Source organism: Chaetomium strumarium (assembly GCF_033439665.1).
Source record: "Chaetomium strumarium strain CBS 333.67 chromosome Unknown B0T15scaffold_8, whole genome shotgun sequence".
NCBI classification, from domain to species: domain Eukaryota; kingdom Fungi; phylum Ascomycota; class Sordariomycetes; order Sordariales; family Chaetomiaceae; genus Chaetomium; species Chaetomium strumarium.
Genome location: NW_026944436.1, coordinates 916,179 through 940,215, shown reverse-complemented (window position 1 = coordinate 940,215; position 24,037 = coordinate 916,179). Strand labels below are relative to the sequence as shown.

The following is a 24,037-nucleotide window of genomic DNA, read 5'->3' as shown; positions in this document are numbered from 1 at the left end:
GAAAGACGAAGGCCGAGGTAGCGCAGGCGGCGAAGGCAGCTTCTTCTACGAAAGCCATTACTTCCTTGGGGCGCGAGAAGGAGGCGAACCCGAAGACATCAGCCACGAGGGAAAGCAAACCCAACCTAGGCGGTTAAGACTGTGAAGAAGGCACGCGGGCGGCCGAGGCGGAAGACGAGAACCCGGGGCTAGTCCAGCCGATGGGTTCTTTCCACGTCGGTACAATACAATACCTGAAGGTCCGTGGAACAACCGCATTAGTACCATTGCAGGCAGGTATCGCTAGCTAACCCGGGCTTACAAACTCCACAGACCCTCGGCCTCTCTAACTGATGAGTTGGGTGATCAGCTGCCCCTTATTACTGCCCTCGTACATGCGCAGCCAGACATTCGGCACCTGCTCGATAGTGGCGGGCACGACATCCTCAATATCAACCTTGATGCGGCCCTCCGCCGCCCCAGCGATGAGCTTCTCCATCGTCTCGGGCACTTCATCCATATGGTCAAACATGAAGAGCCCCTTAACAGTCAACCGCTGCGAGACAATCTCAAACCAGTTGCGCAGCTGCATTGGCTCATTGCTGTTGTACAATAGATGCTGACCGCTCCACACACAACAACCACGCCATGCCTCTTTATGCGCGAGCGCACGGCATCCAGCACCGCGCCCCCGAACGTTGTCGAAATACATATCCACCTCGTCCGGCGTGGTATCCCTCAGGGCCCGGTCAAAGCTCGGACTCTTGTAGTTGACGCAGGCGTACGCACCGACTGGAACTCCATCACCATGTCGCCGGCCCTGAACTTGGGCGATTTGGACTCGAGAACCTCGCCAGGCTGCTTGAGCTCATCGGAGCGCCGAGGGGGACAAGCGGAAGATCCATCTGGTGGTTCTCAACGGGGGAGCCGATGAAGGTGCGGATGGCGGCGTCGTTGGAGAAGTTGCGCACCCGGACATGGATCTGGTCATCCTTCAATGGTGGTAGCTCGACGGTTTGTAGTGTCGAGGCCGGGTTGGGCCCGGGAATGGTCAGCGTTCCCACGGCTTTGTTGGTCGTGGGATTAAGGACCGGAAGAGGCCGCAGTTCATTGTCAACAGCTGACCCTCGCGTCTCATTGGAATACCATTCCACGTTTCTCGACAAGCTTGGGGTATCATAACCATGCTACCCTTCATGCCCGACTGACCGCGTCTCAGCGCTTCTCTTCTCCGATTCCACTACTGAACCCAAATTGCAAAGTGACCCGTTGTAGCGTGGCGAGGTCACCGGGCGGCAGAAGCCTCGTCTAGTCCGTCGGCGGCCAATCCTCGAGAAGCCCGCGTCATCGTCCGACCCATCCCTTGAGACCGAGAGGAGATATGGATGTTTATGTCTAGTAGAATCAACCCTACATGAGATAGCACGGTCGTTGGAGTGCTCTCGACATTGACGGGCCGGCCAGGCAAGTGCTAAGGACCCAAGGTGTGCCACAATTTGTAATCACTCGAGTTGACCGGGAGAGGTTTGTTTGAGGGGGCGCAGAGCACCACGAGTCATTCATCACGCCGGCACGATTGTCTGGATTTGGCCGCAGATGATACCTTACACTTCAAACATCAACAGGTCGGATCTTTTGTGATACGCATTGGCAGTCTTCTCGGCTAGTTGCAATTGATACAATGCGCCACAATGTCTGGTTCCGGTAGTTTCCATTGACACGGAGTTTGGTACTTTGGGTCAGGTTCGCCCACCGGCCTGCACCTGCCGCTTTCTCGTGGACGGAAGGAAGGTACGAAAGCCTTCCATTGACTGTGCTACCGTGGCTACGTGCTTGCCTCGCCCACTACTTGCCCCTGCCCTCCAATCTAACCAAGGGCAGCGGGAAGGCAACGGTTGCACTTTACAGAGCGGTTGGGGGTCTCGTGGATGCAATCCCTGGATATCACTCAGACTCTTCTTGGTTCCCCTGCAGAAATCCTCTTCGGTCATCTTACCTCAAATCACCGAGTTTGCGTCTAAATTTACCAACCTACCTTAATCACAGCTCGCATCATCCATATTCTACGCCCGCGTTCAACCACTGCCCAACAGCCTCATACAGTACCCTTTTCTCAAATCTTTTCGCATCCAATCATCCAGATGTCGCAGTCAGCTCCCCGTCCCGAGGACGCCTCTCACCCGCTTGAGGAACAGGACCCCTCTGGTTTTGCAGGTCCTTCTCGGAACTGCACTATCCCTTCCACTCCGCCTCGTGCGTCCCCCGAGAGTGGGGAACAAAAGGAACCGGCCGCGGAGGAAGGACACCAAGAGGTCCAAAACGGCCCGACCGCGGAAGAAGGATAGGAAGCAGCGTCTGCGGCGGATCACAAAGAGCCCATCCCGGAGGAGGAGCCAAATGGAGTTGAGGAAGAGCAAGCCGACCAGGAAGAGCAAGCCGACCAGGAAGAGCAAGCCGACCAGGAAGAGCAAGCCGACCAGGAAGAGCAAGCCGGCCAGGAAGTCAAACAAGGAGAGGTGGGACAAGATAAAGAAACAAAAGTCACGGAGAGCGGGCTCCCTGGCCGGATCCTGAGCGTGGGTTTGCTGCACGAGTCGCTTGAACGCTCCTCGAGTGAGGCACCGGTCTTTACATTGACGTCCAACGACCACTTGACGACCATCCCCGTACGGATCTGGAATGATGCCATCGAAGAGCTCGTCTCTCCGCCCGACCGACAATACCACGGGCAACCTGACCGCATTCTCCTCCAGGTCCCGCAATGCCAGAACCAGATTGTCAGCACGCCGTGGGACCGGGACAGAGACCTGCTTTGGTTCCACCACATAGACAAGGCCGTCGAGACAATGCCAGAGGGGTTCAAGTCGCGGAAGCCGTATAGGCTCAGGAGAAGGGCAGGTCAGGGCCAGCCGATAGGTGGACCAAACAAAGGAGATTACAGAGTCGACCCAGATAAGAAGGACCCATTTTACCTGGGACTGGGAAACATCCAACCCCTGCATCCGCGGCTTCCGCCCATGGCCAAGATCGCCCTGGAGCCGCAGCTGGTCATCGACTTCCCTTGCAGCCTCGCCAAACCCTGGACACCGAGCGGCAGGACCCTGCTCTTGGCCAAGTGCTTGCACGCTAAGCAACTGATCATCTTCCCTGCCCCGCGCGACAGGAGCACGGTCGAGGCATTGACGCCGACGGATCTTAGCCCTGTATCCCTCCGTGGTGCAGACCAGGGCACCCTCGACAGGGTTGCACGGGCAATCTTCAACGCGGTGTCAGAGATCAACAATCGGCAGTGGCGACAGTATGGTGGACAGCAGAGCGCCGGTCTCTCTCCCCCGCTACAGGGTAGTCAACGGCGTCAGGAAGAGCTGAGGCAGTACCAGCGCCACCTCCCAGCTAATCGGGCCGTGCTGAGGGCCTTGTTCAACGATACCTCGCCCGGGGCACCACACTGGAAGTTTGTCGCCACCTCAACCGATGAAGATGATGCTAAGCTGGAATGCTCCGGTCCGTCAAAGCGTACTTGAGGCACACCGCAGCTGGATCAAGTGAACAGGACGCAGCGGATCCGGGCTCTGAGTCGGGGAGTGAAGTTCTGACTGGAGTCATCCTTACTTTGAGACACTTGGGGGTATGTTCGTGAACCACGGGACAGCGGGCAGATGGTTGGTTTAATACGTGGGCGCAGACCTGGCAAGGGATGACGAGATGGAGCGGTTGGGAGGACAGCGTAGCGTTACTCATCATGTATAACTTGAAGCGGGTATCTTTTGCTGTCGTATGTTTTCCGACGAGCGAATATACAGAAGGTTTCTTTCAACAGCTTGCACCTCTTTTCCCACCGTGAACATTCCCACCTTGTTCGCTCTGTGTCTCCTTGTACATCACTGTCTTTACGCAAAGTGAGCTGAATCGATCAGACGTATGGCCCCGGGACGAACCCACCACCAAACAGGTCGCTCAGAGAGGACTTCCAAACGGTAACAGCCTGCCAAAGAGTCGGAAAAACCGAGAGATCAACGACCCGATGCACGAACTACAAGCTCAGCAACTGAGAAGCCCAGGTCACTCCGAATCTATCATCCATGCGTATGACCCAGACACCCCCTACAGCCAACAACCGATCTCACGGTTTATTTCCAACTTACCGATTCGCTCATTCAAGCTTGCCTGTGATTTAATTCAGTTAGTATACCGAGATGTACCTCAACCTTCAGAGAAACTTCTGGAATGGACAGCCAACATCGGCAGTCAGGCATGAGGTGGTCTAAACTCATGGCGCCGAGAGGCGACGTTGTTCAACGCCATCACCGCAGAGCCGCCGGCGTAGGGTACCTTAGTGGACACGTGTCGTTGCCATGGTAATTTACAACCGTATATTAAAGAACCTTCCATCGCTGGGAAAACTGGGCGCTCGCGCAGTGGCTCGGCAATTCAGCCTGTATAAGGTATCAACCATGCACCGAAGATCTGGGGCTGCGGGAGTCGGGAGTTGCCACGCGAGGAGAATAGCCGAGCGGCCCCCGGTGTGGGAGTACAGGCACATGCCACATATCAAGCTTGCCGGCGGTCGGGGTGGATGTCTTTTTAATGACTTTGGATCACCGCTCTGAAGTCATCATGATCATTAAGTTCAAGCTGCTTGCTGCAGCTCCGACTGACTGACTGACTACACCCATCCACACTTATTGATACCCCTGCCTTGATTGTCAGACATAAGTCTTATAGGCAGCTACAGATTTACCCTTACACACACAAGACAAGACAAAACAAGGACAAAACACCCGAAAATGCTCTCCCCTCTCCTCCTCCTCCCCCTTTTATTCCCCCCCACCCACGCCGGCGGCATAAACTGGGACGTGTACGAGTACGGCGTAGCCCCCTCCTTCCACTGGTCGCGGCCCTTCCCGGACGACGGAACCGAACCAGGCGGGTTCCACGTGCACTGCCGCGCCTCACAAACCTTCCGCGCCAAGCTCTTCAAGCTGAAAGACCTGCCCGAGCCCTGGCCGACGGGGCTTGCGCCCTGGCAGGGGGAGATTGATGGCTGGCTGGGCTTGTCGAGTGGAAGGCGGGAGTACATGGGTAGTTGGGACGGGGTGGATCATAAGGGAGAGGATAGGGAGATTGTGGTTATGGATTGGGCGGAGGTGCCGGAGGGGGTGAGGGGTTGGATTGCAGAGCAACGGCAGGAGGAACAGCAAGGCGGGGATGAGGGTAATGGGAGGAAGGAGAATGAGAAGAGGTGGTGGTTTGGCGTGTTTGAGAAGAAGCCTAGAAAGGAGGAAGGGGAGAAGGTGGGTGGGACAGTCGGGGCTGCGGGATCGAGTGCGAGTGCGAGTGTCTCCGAGCAAGGGGTGGAAGCTGAAGCTCAAGAAAAGAGGGAGATCAAGGATGGGGATAGGATCGTTGTGTTCCCCGCCGGCGCGGCGTACGAGATCCTGCCGCTTTGGGTGGCCAAGGGGAGCGGCTGTGAGCGTAAGCCTGCCATTTCCTTGTAATGCCATCCATTCTTGGACCCGATACTGACTAGTACCTGCAGGCGACTTCAACAACCTGGCCAAGTACAAGCCCCAGGCCATCGACCACGCGGTGGTGGCATGGGTCGTCGACCACACCAAGCCGCACCGCGACCTGGGCAAGCGCGACATGACCTTCACCGTCGAGGCGATGTCGGTGACGGAAAGCGAGGAGGGCAGACACGCCCGTCTGATGTGGGAGAAGCTGCACCGGACGATCAAGAGGAACGAGCGGCGCCAGCAGCGGGAAGAGAGGCTGAAGGCTAGAAGGGAGATGGAGGAGGGGCGAGTACGGGATGAGCTGTAGGTGGGTGAATCAACGGGAGGCTTGTTGACAACTACGTATCTGTCTTGAATGCTCTAAATATATCCAAACCGTCTATCTCTCTAGAGGAGTCTATCCGATTATACCAAAACCATATTTATGCAGACGACACCGCCTCCGCTGGGGTTGACCGCGCCTGTTCGCTTTCTCGCTGCTTCTCCCTCTGCATGCGCTCCTCCACCGTCAGGTCGCTCTTCGCCTTGCCGATTGGGACGGTCGCGAAGATCAGCAGCACCACAGCCGCGCACGCCGTGGCGAACCAAAACGCCACCTTGTGTCCCTGGCTGCCGCCCCTTTTCTCGTCCTCGGCCACGGCAAGGTCGGCCAGACCCAGGAAGAAGCTGATACCCAGGAAGAGCAGGCTGTTGATGAGCCCGCCGGCAATGCCCTGCCTGTGGCGGGCGATATTGTTCGTGATGAAAATGTTGCTGACGATGAAGGTGATGTCGACGCCGACCGTGGCACCGATCATGCAGGGGAAGATGTACGCCCAGTAATTCCCGTCGCGGGGCGCAAAGGCAAAGAGGAGCACGCAGAGGATGAAGCCGCAGGCCGAGATGATGAGCAGGATCCTGCCGGGGAGCCGGTGAAGTGTGAAACCTCCGACGGTGGCGATAACCATGCCGCCGGCCGCCATGGGCGTGAACCAGACGGCCGTCAGGAGGGTGGATTTGCCCATGTAGTCGCTGATGCTAAGGGAGAGAGTCAGCCCCGTCCGCAATCAAGCACGAGGCAGCGCAAGGACCACTTACTGGAAACTGGCATAGAACAAATAGACGCCAAACACGCCATAGGCAAAGAACAAGGCCACCGTCAGCCGGCCCATGTACTTGGGCTTGAAGATGTCGAACGGCAGCAGCGGCTGCTCGGCGACCCAGCCCTCGACGTAGACGGCCGCCGCGAGCAGCAGCACGCCCAGCACGAAGGTGACGATGATGTAGGGCGTACGCCAGCCGTCGGGCGCATGAGCCCCGTCGGTGATGGCGAAGGTCGTCAGGATCAGCGCCGGGATGATGGTCACGGTGCCCCAGTAGTCCATCTTGACGTGGGGGTTCTCCCTCCGCGTCTGCGCCATGTCGCGCGGGATCGTGATGAGCGAAACGCCGGAACACACAAACGTCACGATGCAGCCCAGCCAGAAATACCAGCGCCACGACATGAACTGCGCCGTGCAGCCGCCCGTGATGATGCCCAGGTAAAAGCCGATCGGCGCAAACGCGCTCCACAGACTGAAGACCAGGTTCTTCCGCGGGCCGGGCCGGTACGTCTTGCCCAGCAGCATGATGCTGGTCGGCAGGAAGGCCGCCGGGCCCAGGCCGCCCAGCGCGCGCGTGACGATGAGCATCTTGTAGTTGACGCTGAAGCCCGAGATGAGCGACCAGACGGAGAACCAGGCCAGCCCTGCGTTGAAGACGACGTAGGCGCCGTAGATGTCGCCGAGGCGACCCAGCGGGAGGAGGAAGGCGCCCGTCACGAGCGAAAAGACGCTGGCCGGCCACGTCTGGTCGGCCTTGGGGATCTCAAGCGCATGGGACACGGCGGGCAGGATGATGTTGAAGCCCGAGATGAAGAATTCCTGGGCAGTGATTCGGTAGTCAGCATGGTTGCACGATCTGGAATCATCTGGACTTTTATCTTTCACTTACAGCCATGAACATGGAGACGAGCAAGGAGCTGCAAAAGAGGACCTCGTAAACGGCATTGGGAAACACGTCCGGCCTTTGGCGGCCCAGCCGTTCCAGCTCAAGCTCATCGGCCTCCAGACTCGAGATCCTGCCGTTGTCGTCGGACCCCGAGGGGCTCTCCACATCGGTGCGCCCCTTCATATTGTTGGCGGGGTGAAAGAATCCGAGTTAATATCGCCATAACAGTCCGGCCCGGATGTAAACCCATTGTGACAGAGACGAGATGTTTTATAGAAAGCGATGGGACTCCGCCGGTGGGTAACGCAACCCGAACATGCATCATAACGAATCAAGCCATTACTAACAACTTTGTCTTTGTGCCGAGGAGCGGACCTGCAGACGTTGAAGATTTGGCGCAGATCTGGGTTAGCGGGCCCTGTCTCGGACCCCGCTTGTTCGCCTCCGTCCGATCGAAGGCAGGAGTCTGTGACAAAAGAGGCACCAGTTTGAATCATGAATGGAACGTGCGCAATTGATGAGAATTCCTGGCGGGCTGGGCAAACGCAAAGCGGTGCAGTTTTGGTTCCTGTTTGGGCTTAGCGCCCATGAAGGCAGGTGCGGGCCCGGGCCAGATTTTGGCGGTCGGAGTCGAAATGGCGGGGAACAAAAACGTCACCTCAATGGAAAGTTCGTTCGATTTCCTCGATCCGCGCCGCGCGCCTTCCGACGAACGCCCAGCCAGGCTGTCTGCGCACCCGAGAGATCTATGCCAGTGCCCGGCGACAGCCCTGAAGCAGCACCGTCCAGAGCTTGCTACAACTGCCGCCGGCGCCGCCTCCGTTGTGACCGATCGCGTCCGACGTGTCGGAAGTGCTGGAGCGCCGGCGTCGACTGTCTCGGCTATGGCACCGTTCTGCGCTGGGCGAACGCCCCCGCCGTCCGCGGTAGGCTGGTTGGCCAGCTGTCGGTGACAAGCCCCAAACGACAACCGACCTCGACTGAGTTCGACACGAATTCCTACTCCGTTCGGCCCTCCCTTCTCGACCCGCTGCTGAACGGCCTTGACCGGAGGGAGAGACACTATGTCCACCACTGTACGTTGGGAACAGACAACGTGATCGAACTGGACCTGCCGAAGCTGTCTAACTTGGGCGTAGTCGCAGTCACCGTGTGCCGAGATCTGGTCTCCTTCGACCAACATGACCGAAACCCCTTCCGACTCATCGTCCCTCTCGCGGCAAAGTTCAACTACCTGCAAGCTATCATCGTCGCCACAGGGGCGATGCATCTTGCCAGCGCGCTATTCGGCCGTCGAGGACAGGAGGCACGATTAGAACTAGTGGACGCCCTGGTGGCCAAGGACAAGGCGATCCGGCTGCTCCGGTCCGCCATTGACTCCGTGACGCCCGCGGACCAAGCCATGGTCCTTGCGGCCACCGTCTTCCTCATCAACATCGACCTGATCGACTCGGGCAAAGGCGGATGGCAGGCCCACATCGAAGCCGCCAGTACGCTGATGATGTCGCTGAGCGACCCGGTGCACGGCCCGGACCAGTCGCTCATGCCCCTCCTCGACGCCATCGCCGCCGACTGTCTGACATACCGCGTCCTGGGCTCGGCCATCAGCGGGGTATGCCTGACATCGTGGGATGACGACCTGGCCGATCTGCTGCCCGTGCTCCGGCGCGCCGAGCCCTACAGCTACCACTGCTGCCCGCCGGAGATCCTCCAGATCCTGCTCTCCGCCAGCAGCCTCTGCGGGGACGAGCCTGCCGATGCGACCAAAATCGAACGGGCCCTCTCCCTTCTGCACCAAGCCCGCTCGCTCGACATCGCAAACTGGGTGCACGGCATCCGCGGCCTCTCGGCGCAGGACGATCTCGCCACCCGTGTCAGCATTGCGCTCGCCCACCAGGCCACCGCCTGCCTGTACATCCTCCTCGCCGTGCCCGAGGCCGCCCCCTCCCCGCTTGCGGTGGACATGCTCGTGCAGGAGGTCCTCGGCCACCTGGACGCCGTCCCCGTCGACCACGTCCACCTGAAGGGGACGATCTGGCCGACCTTCATGGTTGGCGCGCAGACGGACGACCCGGCGCAGCGGGCGTGGTGCATTGGGCGCATGCAGGCCGTGTGGGCGCGCAATCCGTGGTCCTGTCCGTGGGGGTACGTGCGCACCGCCGTGCAGACGATGCAGGACCTTTGGGAGGCGAGGGACCGCGAGCCGCCGGGGGCGGGGAGGAGGAACTGGTTGCTGGAGCTGAAGCGCGTGCGGGATAAGTGCCTGATTGTGTGAGCTGGATCGGCAAGGGTTGTATGTCGAGTCCAGCGGAGTGCTCGCACTTACGAGTCGGGGTGCCCGACCCAGGACCGCCTCTTGATGCTGGGACAATGCGTCCTTGCGCTCCAAAAGAGCAGGTTTATTGACTTGACCGACTGTTTCGAACCGAGCCATCTTCGCAGCGATTTTGGGGCACCTACTCCAACCACACTGTCGGATCCTCGTGGTCGGTTGAGAGTGCGCTGAGACGAGGGCCAGATGGCGTTGTTTCTGCGGTTGCCATGTTAGTTTTCCCGTGCAGTGCGTTTCCAGACGCGACAGGTCTCTTCATTCCACATCACCTTGCACTCGTAATCTCAAGTCTCCTTGCCCTATCCCCAACCGACGCTATCTACGGGCCCTGAAATGGCCCAATCCCATATGTTCCATGGCCAAGCCACGACGCCGATCACGAATCGAGCTTCATTACCCCGCAACGACCCGTGCATGCTGAAGGGGATGCGATGTGAGCCGGCTGTGTTCATTAAAACAGCGGCAGACCTTGAATTGCACTGGCCGCAATCATTCATCATCCCTCGCTTGTCCGGCTCTGCTGTTATGCGATTGTGCCCTGATGATGGTGCCAGCGTAGCAAGTCTCTGCCCGTCCGTCCCGTCAACACTCCCGTGATCGCCAGTACACCAGACTCCCCGAGGATGTCGCCCCCATCATCACGCCAATCTAGTACTCGCTGGGCCTCCTAAAACGGCGATCAGCCTCCCCCCCGAGGGTTCCAACCCCCGCGGGAACGGCCGTTTTAGGAGGCCCAGCAAGTACCTCAACGGTTCACCGATATATCACTGTGGATGGAGTCGTTGTCCGAAGGACAGGATATTGTCGCTTCGTCTCTCCCGTACTTAATCACCCTAGCCCCGATTGTCCTCCGGAGAGGCACACGAAAATTGCCAGGAGCAGGAGAGAAGAAGGAAGCCCTCTCGTAGCGCAGCGAAGGGCCGCGCGACTGAGAAACGAAGCGACGCCAGCAATTTTACGATGCTATGTTTGGCCGAGGTTAGATGTCGATGGGTCAAAAATATAGAACTACCTAGGTACCTGGTTGCAAGAGTAGCTATCAATCTTGTAAATACGAATTGGCCCGACCTTATTGCCCGTCGCACTCAAAAGCCACCAGCAACCAAACATTATGGTGTCTGATCGTTGAGCCAAGCCCGAAACTTCACGGTAATAGTATTGGGCGATTCGTCCCCTTGCTGGGGCGGTTCAGCTCCTGGATCGAATTTAAACAGTTCCTCATGTGCAAACTTGAGCCAATCCATCAGCAGTTTCCGCTCTTCCCATTCCAGTCTTTCCTCCTCGACTTCGTAGCTAGAGTTGTTATCCGAAAGCCGCCAGATAAAGGATGTGGGAAGGCGAAGTGGGTCACCGCTATTTTCCAGAGAGTAAGGCCGTTCAACAAGCCCTTTGTCTGATAGGAAGCGGACGGAACAGTGCATTGTCTCGGCTGACAGGACGCTCGCAGGTGTTTTTACAAGACGCCCGCGATTCCAGAACCGGCACCGTGGTTGCCTGTATTCAGACCCCGTGAGCCAATATCTCTTGGTTCTTGACTCTCGGGTTTCCAGTCTCGCGGCATCTATTGAAAGTCGTCAATATCGCCGACTGTAGGCGCTATAGTATGATGTACTTACCTTCCACCCTCCAGCTCGTGCTGCTCATCTGGGCCCAGCAGAGCCTTTTCATATCAAAATCGACATATCGCCGGAGCTTGGTTATCATCCAGGCCAAGGCAAAGTGCGCTAGGGCCTCCTTTTCCTCCCCACCCCCTATATCACAATGGTTACCCATGAACCAGCATTGCTCTAACTGGCAACTTCCATACGACTGCGGTTCCCACACGATCGATTGGAAAGGACAACGGTGTTCATGTAGGGATAGAGCTTGAAAGAAAGTGTCAACAATGTGGCAAGGTCGTGAGTCGGGGGCAAGAGGGCCAGATTCTGGAGAAGAAAAAGGGGAACGTGAGAAACGAGGAAAGCCCAATGACGCGACTGTATCCCAAAGTGCGCAGACCTTAACACGAGCGTGTCTAGACCGCGCCTGTATACGGAAATCTTCCCCCTTTTTCCAGAGGGGGTAAACGCGAGAAAGTTCGGGGAGATCAGTCTTTTGAAGAAGTCCGATGCTGGCAATTAATTCTGCAATGCATCTTACAGCAAAGGCCCCCCTCGAGAAACCGATAAGAATGATCTCGTCCCCGGTCTGCTCATTATAATTATGGCAGAGGAATGAGTAGCCTTCTTTGACTTTGTCATCGAATCCTGGCAAGAACCATCACCCCCATTAGTGGCGCCGTCACAGCGAGGAATCGTGAATAAGTGACTGAGGATTCTGGAATATAAACAAACCCATTCCAAACGTCCCCTTCAACAGATTTTGTGGTGTGCTCAACAGACCGCCGGGAGCGGTGCCGATTCCAGACATATACAACACTACCTGTCGGCCATGACCAGTAGCTAGTCTGGGCGTAATCGATCTCGAGATGCGCGATACATTGGTTCGAGGATTCCCGGGTTCCGGTAAATATTCCGAATTTCCTGTGCCATCGCAGCACACAATAAGTCTCGCCCGATCAGGATGTACCGAATAAGTCGTAGCCATTTTCCTAGCTGCTGGGGGATATCTCTTCGTCACTCGAGCAAGGCGGATCTGAAGGTCTCAAGTTCATGCTCGGTGCTTCAAGATAAGCAATCACATATGCCCTTTATTTAGATACGTCTCAAAAAGATAAATACAGCGTCCTGAATAGGGAAGGAAGCAATCTGACCAATTCCTTTGTGAACTACGATGATGTACGTCATCGAGTCCTACGGAGATCTCGATGAGGCGATATATTAGAAATGGCTTGAGGTTTATAGAGTATTCTCTCGATCATGACGTAGCTCCGTGCTCTGTTACGTACGTGATAGGCTGCTCTTGAATTCATTGACGCAAACTCATAACGCTCGTATGCTCCCGGCTCCCCGGGACAGGGTTGTCTCAGGTTCTGGAACCTAGTACACGGCGTACACACAAAAGGTAAGTTCAAGTTGACGCTCTCTGTATCGTGTATGATACATGCTCTACTTTATAGAGACAGCCTGTAGTGTACTAGACAAAGGCTGCATTTAAAGATATTACATGCCCTGCATTGGTTGCCAAATCTGGACAGCCAGTTCTGGCGTGGAACACTTTAGCTGTGAAGTTCGTTGTGCGCCGGCAGGTACTTTAAATAAATTGCTTAAGAGTCTAGTGGAGCCCGACTGTGGGGTAGACGGCTCTGGGCTCCACCCACCCCATCTTCACCGGGAACATGACTCATTGCTGCATGCCTCTTATGCTCAGCCACTTTGATGAGTACCTTACCAAGCTACCTAGGTAATATATAAAGATACGGCTGGGGAGCTGCACTGGAGAGAGTGTGAGATACCATGACACTCCGACCCAGAATCTGGCCCAACCTCTCTTCGATTTGCCAGGATGTTGGATTGGCTCAAGGAACTGGTTTATGCTAGTAGCAATGAGCCTTCCAATAACGCACTTCCCAACAATGAACCCGGCATAATCGAACTCCGCGGTCCCAAAGCCGTTGGGGTCGAATGCCCTGCGGTTGAGTAAGTTTCCGTTCCGAGAGGTTTTACATGCTCCATAACTCATCGTTTTCCGTTGCAGTCTTGTATTTATACATGATCTTACCGAAGACCGAGAAGCGCCATGGATGATGCCCCATTCCACTGAGTTCTGGGTGGACAAGCTTCTACCGGACGCCGCTCGTATTCTCATCTATGCCTATAACTGCGGCAAACTCGATGCCTTGGGCGACTTCCTCGACCACCAGTTACTCGAAAGACGTGCAAAAGACTTTTTGTCGAGCCTACAAGATCCAATTCACGGCGTTGGTAAAAACGGGAAAGATGATCGGCCTGTGATATTCTTTGCCCACGGGTACGGCGGCCTCTTGTACGAGCAGGTACAGTCCCCGGATTCCGACGCGAACTAGCCACGTGGGCGCAGCTGTCAACTGACCTCGAGCGCAATCAAGGCTATCGTCCTCGCTTGGGGCGCGGATGTGACTAGAACCCCAATTTTGCGCAGGCACGGGGCTTTCCTCTTCGACACACCCCATCTTAGTGCCGGACTTGCGGAGTGGGCTGTTTTGTCCGCGACAAAAGTCAGTGTCCTTCGAGGAGAAACGGCTCAGTCAGTGCATTGGGGTCCGTGGGATGAAGAATTTTGCCGCTTGTCTTGCATGCAAAACAGGTTCAGGACCTACTGTCAGCGGAGCTCGCCGAAGTTGAGAGTCGCTGGTTGCTTTGCAACCTCCCCCCTCCCGAACGCGAATCTTGTATGTACGAAACTCCTGAGTATAACGCATTCTACAAGGTGTACTGACTGGTATGGGTTAGTCCTTATCTTCCGAATGGGCATTGTTTCCTGAGTTCAGACCAATCGCCGTCATCGGCGACCATTTCAGCATGACGAAGCTTCGGCCAAAAGACGAAGCCTTTAACTTGATATCGACCTTGCTCAGGCGGTGGGTTTGCAAACTTCACGCGGACGCTAAGCCCAGGACACTCATTACACAAGCGCCGGGTAATGACCCAACGAGCATGTCAGCGCCCATAGCCGAGGCGAAAGCCCCGCGCAGGTTTTACCGTCTGCCGTTGTCAATGCAGAACGCCATTCGAGGAACCATTAGGCTGGGCAGTTTCGTACGGATGAGGGAGAGCGGAGGCCCAATCTTCGTTTGCGCTGTACCAGAGACCATTCTTCCAGGAAATGGACACATCGAATCATCTGCCATGACTAGAGTGAACTTCGATTGGATCCACGCCCCGGCGGATGACTTGCGTCTCTGGTATGAGATCACAGAACCGCTAAGGCGGCACCAAGCCCAATTCCAAGCGAAGAGCGCTCCCGAGTTTCAAGGTATTTCTACAGAGGAGTGGCAACCAGATGAAGCGTATCGAACGGCCGCGCTTGGTGTCACTCGTGCTCCCTTGGAAAATTGGAATGAACGGGCAGTCGGTGAACCCTATCGCGAGTACCTCGTTACTTATGTCAAGAAGGCAAATGGTGCTGCGATTCCCCATGAAAGCAAAGGGCTCGAGAAGCACGTCGACTTCGATGTCGCAGCGGATGTGAGAAGAGTCATGACTCGCCACTCCCTCGGAGATTTTGAAGATATTGTGATGGCCTTCGCGGTACAAGAGCTATCTTGATTTTCTAGGTATACTCAACAAAAAACGGAAAAATAAAAAACAAGAAAGAAACGAACGTCCTTGAATTAGTTACGTGGGTACGTTAAATATCTCAGTAAGATAACATAGCTAAAGGTTTTTACACACTTGGGATTGTCTTTATAACGTGGGTTACGCAGGTGCCCTGGGTCGGGCTCGAACCCACAACCTTCATTCTATTCTGTTGCATTACCCAAAAGTTGCCCTCGTCAGCCCCCGGCTGCTCCCAACACCCCTCGCCGCTTTTGCTCAGGTCCCGTCAGGGGCTGCTCAGGAACGCTTAGGAGAACGATCGGAAACAGCTTGGGACAAGGCGGTACTCTATAAGTCGGTAGAATCCAACGGAAATCTAGATGGAAACTCTTCGCAAGGTGGTACGACGTCAATTTTGTATTTCCCCGGCCAGATAGTCTAGGGCAAGGAGCAGTAAATAAAAGCTTAGTGTCACGGTGACTGTCGTCGCAGGCCAGGCTCAAGGCTCTGGTGGGCAACTGACTGTATTGCAAGAATACTGAACTTGCAGGAGGAAAGGAATCCTCGAAGACTGCAAGATGCGAAGAAGTCTAAATACAGAATGTGGGGCACGTGCCCAGGTGTGGAAGGTGGGGCACCAACCAGGCTGACCAATCATGCATGCATGCACCGGAAGCTGAGCACATGGCTAAGCAATGGCCTATACTATAGTACGGTGGGTTCTACTGTCACATGTAGCCATTGTTTTATAGTTCTCTAGCATTTATTTAGCGCTTTATTTATAGTTTAGAGGCTTTAGTTCTTTATCTATAATAATATTAACTAATATATAACTTTAGATAATGTGGTTGATAAGCGAATGCTCTAGAGAAGTGAATGCTCCACTCTACCACGCCTATATAATACCTCCTCCTCACATACATTTTCTTTATAACCCAACATGCATCTAAAAGATGACAAATGCCAGATAATTTTAGCTCTCTAAGCTCTTGAGAAAGACTCCACTTTGAGCCTAAGAGCTACGGCTAAGATCTATATAGTTCATTATACCAAGCTAAGCTATTATAGGTATAGTATATAATTATGACGCGATATTCCAGCTAATTTATAGAAGTTGACCAATTTGGAAGAATTGGCTATTGTTTAATATATCCTTGACCTAGATTCCAAAGGATTTCCTCCTTGTTTGTCTGGTATAGAAGATATAGCCAATCGACTATTTGCTGAACACGATGCGGGACATATTAGAACGTATTAGGTATATAACTTCGTCAAACGGTACCCTAAGCTTACTATATATTTTAATTGGAAATACGACTACTAGAGGGCCTAATACGAAGACCTAGAAATTATTCGGGGCTAGTTTGCGCTTGTACGGAATACGATTGCGAAGTATGGTATCTAGGAGGTAGACATCTATAACTTCGATGAGACTAGGTTTCTAATAGGCGTTATTGCAACCTTAATAGTTATTATAAGCTCCGAATAGCGTGGTAGGGCAAAGTCAAAGCAGTCTGGCAATCGGGAGTAGGCAATAGTAATCTAGAGCATCAATACAACTAGCTAGGCGGTCCTAGTATGTATTATTATCAAGGGCAAATATTACCTCTCCTCTTAATATAAGAACAGCCTATTGCTAAAGGACTAGGTTATTGCGATATCTGAGAATAGTTAGACAACTAACGAGAGAGGCTTTAAATGGAATCAATACTTTAATAAGTATACTAGGGCTTATATAACTAGGGTTTATCGCCTTCTTATCCTCGACAGCCATAATAGCCACCACTCGACTGACTTCGAGGTCTACTATAAGGAGAATAATATTATTATACTCTATTGTTACGAATTAAGCCAACAAGACAGCTGTAGGTGGGACAACCTGACGGGTGGCGCAGGGCGCACCTGAACCAATCATTTAGGACCAATAAGAAGGAGCTCTAAGGTGCTCTAGAGAGCAGACAAGAGCTTAGGGAGCTAAGCCAATCAGCGCGAGGGAATAGAAGCTCCCGATGGAGTCAACAGAGCACCGAGCTCTAGAGAGCTCTATAGAGCACATGAGAGCACCCAAAGATAGCCAGTATATAGTCACTCGTTCTAGAGGACTCTGGGAGTTCTCCAGTGAGCAATTCAAGCAATAGTCCTTACCTATTGTGCAGGCATTGCGGCAAGCATTATTGTGAACCTTTTGGCTTCACTGAAACCTATAATCTGACCAGCAGATACCTTCGACCGGTGAACCCTTTCAGAAGTAGGACTGCCTATGGTTTCATTATATCTATATACCTCCATACTCATCCTATATACTCTAGCTACTCAATACTAGATGTTTCAGCCCGCTTAAGATGGCATACGGCAAGCAGATCGAGGGGATAATATAGGTAAGTATAACCTATATTACCAAGTATGACTTCATTCCTATGTTCTATACGGCTTTCTAGGCTGCTATAATATCTGAAAATATTTGAGGAGGTTTTCGAGGTGCTAGACTTGTTCCTTTTAATCGCGAGAAGGTAATCTCTTAGCTCGACATCCATCTAAAGACACTAATACCCTCGAACTCCTACCCTGGCAGTGCCTATACCTGGGTTTCCAAGATCCTGAACAACCTAGCCGAAGCCTCTTCACAGTCCGCTCTTATCAAGAATCGAATTGCCCGGCATTAAAATAGCGCTCTAACTGAGATTTTAAGAGCAGTTGATATCCTTACGAAAGGGGCGTCTAAGGTTATATATCAATTGGCATTGTTAAGAGCAGAGAACCAAAGCCTCCGAGCAGCAAATAAGGCACTAAGCAAGCGTTAGAGGGCTAAGAAATAACAGCTCTAACAAGGAGGATTGCTTACTGTATAAGATACAAAGAACTTGCAGAGTGAGAGAGAGGTTGAGATGCAGATAAAGGAGGAAACATGGGCGGGTAGTGGTCGGAAGCCGAGGGTCGAGACGCGCGCGTAGCGCTATGGCACCTATGGCGAACCTGGTCACAATGCGTGTACCTGTCAGATAGTTATGGAAACATCTGAGGAAGACGATTCCGAGTAGTTTCATTTGTTTGAAGCAGTTTTGGTGAGATTGATATACATTTTGTTATATAGGTGCAACTTTATGGAGCATCCGCTTATCTAGAGCATTTGCTTATCAACCACGTTATTACTTTTATAAATATATTAACTACTCTTAAAATCTTGGTTAAAGAGCTATTTTAATATCAGTAATTTAAGTCTTAATAAGGGTAGACTATAAGGAGGCTTTTATTAGGTTATTTAAAGTTTTAAAACCCTAGGCATAGATACTGCCGGACCATGAGTTTAAGAGTATTAGCATCTTTAGATAGATATCGAGCTATGTGTGATGAAACCATAGGCAGTCCTACCTTTGAAAGGGTTCGCCGGTCGAAGGTACTGCTAGTCGGACTATAGGTCCTAGTGAAGCCAAAAGGTTTACAATAATGCTAGTCGCAATGTCTGCATAATAGGTAGAGGCTGTTGCTTGTATTGCTCACTGGAGAACTTCCAGAGTCCTCTAGAATGAATGACTATATACTAGCTGTCTTCTCAGGTGCTTAGTGCTTCGATTTAGATAAGTACTTGGTTGCTTATCATAATATGCCCCTAATCACTCTGATCACTTACATTCTACAAAGTGCTCAGCGGCATTAGCACCTTAGCACCTTTGCCTAACTCTGATTAGTCCGCCTGATTGTTTCAAATAATTAGCTCAGGACGCTCCGCCATCCCCACATACGGCCATCTGCCCTATAGCCTGCTGTTGGTTAATTCGTGACACTATAAAATTACTCTCTTAGGATTAAAGAGAGTAAGTCTAGCAGCTTAAAACCTCTTTGAATATTTTTAAGAGTTAAGGTAGCTTGAAAAATAGTATAGAATATAAGAAAGAAATCCTTTTTAGTAATATAGATTATATTTACCTATATTAACACCTTAATCTACTTCCTATAATATATATTATCAGCGAGTGACCCATATTAGCGAGTGATCTAGCTTAACAAATTTAGCAGGACTACATCCAAATATATGATAAGAAATTGATATCGCTCCTAACAATTTTCTTATCAAGGTTTAGCCTGCAGCCCTGCTAAGTTTGTTAAGCTGAGTCACTCGCTGATATGGGTCACTCGCTGATAATATACGTTATACTATCATAAATATATTAAAATATTTAATATTGAGCAGCTAGAGGATATAAGATAAGTAGAGAGATATAATGTGGTTGATAAGCAAATGTCACAGATAAGCGAATATCACACGAATTCACCCTAACATATCTTCTATCTTTCTTCTCATCTTCCTTTACAATACAATATGGGTCACAAAAGCAATGAGGCCTAGGTGCAACTAGCCCTTCTGGCAATCCAAAATAATTCGAAGTTAAGCGCTCGAGCAGCTGGTAGGATCTACAATATAGATCATAAGAAGCTAAGCCGCCGGCGACGTAGTATGCAATCACGACGCAATATTCTAGCTAATTCGCGGAAGTTGACCAATCTAGAAGAATCGGTTATTGTTCAATATATCCTCGACCTAGATTCTAAAGAATTTCCTCCCTGCTTGTCTAGTATAGAAGATATGGCTAATCGACTACTTGCCGAACGCAATGCGGGACGTATCGGAACACGTTGGGTATATAACTTCGTCAAACGGCACCTAGAGCTTACTACGCATTTCAATTGAAAATACGACTACCAAAGGGCCTAGTACGAAGATCTAGAAATCATTCGCGTGTCACGAATTAACCAACAGCAGGCTATAGGGCAGACGGCCATATATGGAGACACAGAGACGTCCCGAGCTAATCATTTGGACAATCAAGCAGACCAGTCAGAGATAGGCAAAGATACTAAGGTGCCAATATCGCTAAGCACTCTGCAGGATATAAGTGATCAGAGTGATCAGGGGCATATAACGATAAGCATCTAGGTGCTCATCCGAATCGAAGCACTAAGCACCTAAGAAGATAGCTAGTATATAGTCACTCATTCTAGAGGACTCTGGGAGTTCTCCAGTGAGCAATATAAGTAGTAAGATAGCCCTATATTACTATACAGACATTGCGACTTGCATTGTTGTGAACTCTTTGGCTTCACCGAGACCTATAGTCTAACTAGCAGATACCTTCGACCGGCGAACCCTTTCAGAGGCAGGACTGCCTGTAGTTTCGTCACATCGCGGCTAGTTTACACTTATATAGAATATAATTACAAAGTATGGCATCTAGGAGATAGATATCTATAACTTTGACGAGACTGGGTTTCTAATAGGCATTATCTTAACCGCAATAGTTGTTACAAGCTCCGAACGGTATAGCAGGGCAAATTTAAAGTAGCCTAGCAATCGAGAGTGGGTAATGGCAATCCACGGCATTAACGCGACTAGCTGGGCGATCCCGCTATTCATTATCGTCAAGGGCAACTATCACCTCTCCTCCTAGTATAAGAATAGCCTATTGCCGAAAGACTGGGTCATCGCAATATCTGAAAACGGTTTGATAACCAATGAGAGAGGCCTAGAATGGATTCAGCACTTTGACAAGCATACCAAAGCTCGAAGAGTTGGAGTTCATCGCCTTCTTGTCCTTAATGGCCATGACAGCTACTACTCGACTAACTTCGAGCTTTACTATAACGTATATAATAAGCGAATGACATAGACAAGCGAATGACATACGATATCAGACTCACATATCTCTTAGCTTCTTCCTTGATTCTCTTTATAATATAAATATGCATTATAAAAACGATAATACCCAGTTGATCTTAGCCATTTAGGCAATGCAAAATAATCCGAATCTAAGCGCTCGAGCTACTGGCAAGATCTATAATATAGATCACTAAAAAATAAGTCGTTGCAAACGCGGTATGAAATCACGACGCGATATTCCCGCCAACTTGCGGAAGTTAACTGATTTAGAAGAATTAACAATTGTTCAATATATCCTCGACCTAGATACGAAAGAATTTCCTCCCCGCTTGTCTGGTATAAAAGATATAGCCAACCGACTACTTGCCGAACGCAATACGGGACGCATTAGGACGCATTAGGCTTATAACTTCGTCAAACGGCAACTATAATTTATTACGTATTTTAATCGGCAATACGATTACTAGAGGGCTAAATACAAAGATCCAGAAACCATTTATAGCTGGTTCGTATTTGTACGGAATATAATCGCAAAGTATAGCATCTAGAAGGCAGACATCTATAACTTTGACGAGACCGGGTTTCAGATAAATATTATCTCAACCGCAATGGTTGTTATAAGCTCCGAACGGCGTGGCAGGGCAAAGTCGAAGCAGCCTAGCAATCGGGAATGGGCAATAGTGATCCAGGGCATCAATACAACTGGCTAGGCGGTCCCACCATTTATCATCATCCAGGGCAAATATTACCTCTCCTCTTGGTACAAGAACAGCCTATTGCCGAAGGACTAGGTTATCGCGATATCTAAGAATGGTTGGACAACTAATAAGAGAGGCCTTGAATGGATTCAATACTTCGATAAGCATACTAAAGCTCGAACAGCCGGGGTTTATCGCCTCCTTATCCTCGACGGCTATAACAGCCACTACTCGACCGACTTCGAGATCTATTGCAAGGAGAATAATATTATTACTCTCTATATGCCTCCCTACTTATCTTATATCCTCTAGCTAGCTGATGTTAGGTGTTTCAGCCCACTTAAAGTAGTATATAGAAAGCAGGTTAAGGAGATAATACGGGCCGGTATAACCTATATCACTAAGGAGGACTTCTTTCCCGCCTTTTTCGTAGCTTACCAGGCGGCGATAATATACGAAAACATTCAAGGAGGTTTCCAAGGCGCCGGACTTATTCCTTTTGACCCTGACAAGGTAATCTCCTAGCTCGATATCTGGCTTAAGACACCATCACCCTCGAACTCTCGGCCCAGCAGTGCCTATATCTGGGTCTCTAAAACACTAAACAACCCGACTGAAGCCTTCTTATAGACCAATCTCATTAGAAATCGAATTGCCCGGCATTAGAATAGTTCGCCAACTAAGATTCTTAGAGCTATTGATATCCTTGCGAAAGAGACGTCCAAGATAATGCATCAGTTGGCATTGTTGAAGGCAGAGAACCAGAGCCTTCGAGCAGCAAATAAGACGCTAAGCAAGCGCCGGAGGGCAAAGAAACAACATCTTTGGCAAGGAAGATCGCTTAGTGTACAGGATGCATAGGATTTGCAGGGCTAGAGAGAGGTGGAGGTATAGATCAAGGAGGAAACACAGGCGGGTAGTGGTCGGAAGCCGAGGACTAAGACGCGCGCGTGGCGTTATGGCAACTGCAGGGAGCCCAGCCACAATGCGCGCACCTGTCAGATAGTTATAGAAACATCTGAAGAAGATGAGACTAAGTAGTTTCAATTGTTTTGAGCTATTGTGGTAGGACAGATAGAGTTTTGGTTGCGAAGGTTCGATTTTGTATGTCATTCGCTTGTCTGTATCATTCGCTTATCATGTACGTTAAGGAGAATAATATTATTATACTTTGTATACCTACCTACTCGTCTTATATCCTCTAGCCGCTTGATGTTAGGTGTTTTAGCCCGCTTAAGACGGTATATATATATTCTCCTACTCCGCTATTCCTAGCTATTTACAAGGCGTGCCGGACCCTCTACTGCTATATACAAAGGAAAAAATCGTACCATTTAGGCCGGGTAAAAACCTTCGTCGGAAGTAATAGGAAAGACATGGTTTCAATGATACACGCTGCTGCAAGTAAGGAAAAAGGCCTTGGGAAGGCTTTGGGCCAACGGCTAGTAGGGTGCTAGCCCGGCTAAGCCGTGGCCACAGGTGTGGCTAGCCGGGCTCTCTAGCTTCCAGTTCCTCATCGAGGTTCCAAGCAAGCCTATATTCCTCTAGCCGGCCCGAGTCCATTAGCCAACCCAGTACCTTCTTCAGAAGTCTTCGGTTCCGGTAGCCTAGGCCCTGTAAAACAAGGCTAAGGTCCTGGTGGGTGCGTATTAGTTGCCTAGGCCAGATTCTTGGTATAGGTGGTATAGAGCACCAAACTACTAGGTGCTCCACTGTCTCCCAGCCTTCCCCGCATTCGCAATAGAGGGTAGGCTGGTTACGGGCCTTTTATTTAAAAAGAAAGTCCCATAGGCCTATAGCCTCCATACGGGCCTGTACTAGTAGGGAGCTCTTGGCCTTTGTAAGGCCTTGGTGTTTTCGTAGGCCTTAGTTTGTGAAGAGAACTGTTGGTAGGCCTTCGTCGGCTAGCCTGGTTGGCTGTCCCTGGACCTGGGTTTTCCACCTGGCCTCCCAAGCTCTTAATAATGCCCAGTCATCCTAGGTCTTAGCCAATGGTGGGCCCAAGGCTTTAGCCTGGGCGTTCCATTCGGCCACTATAGCCGAGGCCTTTTCGACGTCTATTGGCTTTCCTGGGCTCTGGGGCCGGCCCCGTAGCCTCCGGAACCTTCGTTGGAGCCTGTTGCAAGCCCCTTGGGTGGCAGAACTATATAGTATAGGTAGCCGCTAACTTTGTCTGTCTTAGGTATATAAGTCGCTCCTATACCTATAGATCTATTGTCTTTATAATGGATTTAGTGGTTTCTAGGCCCCTTGGAGGGCCCTAAGCTGTTTCCTAATTCCGTCCTAGCGTTTGGATAGGTGTCCCTATCCTCCTATACCTCTCGGTTACTATCTTACGGTCTAAGTCTTAGGAGTTCTTCGAATAACTATCGGGTTTTGTTGGCTCTTCTTTCTTCCTGCTATCGTTCGCGAGGTGTTATCTATCTTTATATATATATCTTGCGTTTATAATGCTCTTGGAGCTTTGCTTATATATAGATTAAGTAATCCTAGCTCTTGCACTATCGAATGCTATTGGGCTACTATTGGCAGTCTTCTGGCTAGGTTTTTTGCGGTATTACCCTGATTCTATCATATATATTGGTCCTCTCGACCTTCTATAGGAACTAGTCGGTGCCGGTCTCTATGTCCTAAACCTATAGGACTAGTCGAGGTTCTCTGTTTCGGTGTGACGAAACCACAGGCAGTCCTGCCTCTGAAAGGGTTCGCTGGCC

General features: G+C 51.4%; 7 protein-coding genes across 7 annotated transcripts; 4 read left to right on the top strand and 3 right to left on the bottom strand.

Annotated features, from left to right (window-relative positions):
• Positions 1–133: 133 nt before the first annotated feature.
• On the bottom strand, positions 134–1,428 carry B0T15DRAFT_515081 (uncharacterized protein; the record flags this gene model as incomplete). Its single annotated transcript, XM_062868158.1, has 7 exons — positions 134–233; positions 302–329; positions 364–581; positions 690–771; positions 806–1,146; positions 1,189–1,341; positions 1,394–1,428. The coding sequence occupies 7 exons, from the start codon at positions 1,426–1,428 to the stop codon at positions 134–136; spliced, it is 957 nt and encodes a 318-aa protein (XP_062717616.1).
• Positions 1,429–1,670: 242 nt separating this feature from the next.
• B0T15DRAFT_506040 (uncharacterized protein) lies at positions 1,671–3,799 on the top strand (the record flags this gene model as incomplete). Its single annotated transcript, XM_062867547.1, has 2 exons — positions 1,671–1,683; positions 2,353–3,799. The coding sequence occupies 2 exons, from the start codon at positions 1,671–1,673 to the stop codon at positions 3,501–3,503; spliced, it is 1,164 nt and encodes a 387-aa protein (XP_062717615.1). The 3' UTR covers positions 3,504–3,799.
• Positions 3,800–4,494: 695 nt separating this feature from the next.
• B0T15DRAFT_578082 (uncharacterized protein) lies at positions 4,495–5,802 on the top strand (the record flags this gene model as incomplete). Its single annotated transcript, XM_062871084.1, has 2 exons — positions 4,495–5,454; positions 5,519–5,802. Exons 1-2 carry the CDS (start codon positions 4,767–4,769, stop codon positions 5,800–5,802), a joined length of 972 nt encoding a protein of 323 aa, XP_062717614.1. The 5' UTR covers positions 4,495–4,766.
• A 3-nt stretch (positions 5,803–5,805) lies between these two features.
• Positions 5,806–8,008, bottom strand: B0T15DRAFT_578081 (major facilitator superfamily domain-containing protein). Its single transcript, XM_062871083.1, has 3 exons — positions 7,467–8,008; positions 6,573–7,396; positions 5,806–6,512 (listed from the first exon to the last, which is right to left on the bottom strand). The coding sequence occupies exons 1-3, from the start codon at positions 7,644–7,646 to the stop codon at positions 5,918–5,920; spliced, it is 1,599 nt and encodes a 532-aa protein (XP_062717613.1). The 5' UTR covers positions 7,647–8,008; the 3' UTR covers positions 5,806–5,917.
• A 203-nt stretch (positions 8,009–8,211) lies between these two features.
• Positions 8,212–9,738, top strand: B0T15DRAFT_405336 (fungal-specific transcription factor domain-containing protein; the record flags this gene model as incomplete). The annotated part of the gene is made up of 2 exons (XM_062865291.1): positions 8,212–8,539; positions 8,603–9,738. 2 exons carry the CDS (start codon positions 8,212–8,214, stop codon positions 9,736–9,738), a joined length of 1,464 nt encoding a protein of 487 aa, XP_062717612.1.
• Positions 9,739–11,391: 1,653 nt separating this feature from the next.
• On the bottom strand, positions 11,392–12,381 carry B0T15DRAFT_442019 (uncharacterized protein; the record flags this gene model as incomplete). Its single annotated transcript, XM_062865932.1, has 2 exons — positions 11,392–12,041; positions 12,129–12,381. The coding sequence occupies 2 exons, from the start codon at positions 12,379–12,381 to the stop codon at positions 11,392–11,394; spliced, it is 903 nt and encodes a 300-aa protein (XP_062717611.1).
• Positions 12,382–13,099: 718 nt separating this feature from the next.
• On the top strand, positions 13,100–15,264 carry B0T15DRAFT_544775 (uncharacterized protein). The gene is made up of 4 exons (XM_062870103.1): positions 13,100–13,373; positions 13,432–13,729; positions 13,802–14,104; positions 14,166–15,264. The coding sequence occupies exons 1-4, from the start codon at positions 13,240–13,242 to the stop codon at positions 14,979–14,981; spliced, it is 1,551 nt and encodes a 516-aa protein (XP_062717610.1). The 5' UTR covers positions 13,100–13,239; the 3' UTR covers positions 14,982–15,264.
• Positions 15,265–24,037: the final 8,773 nt, after the last annotated feature.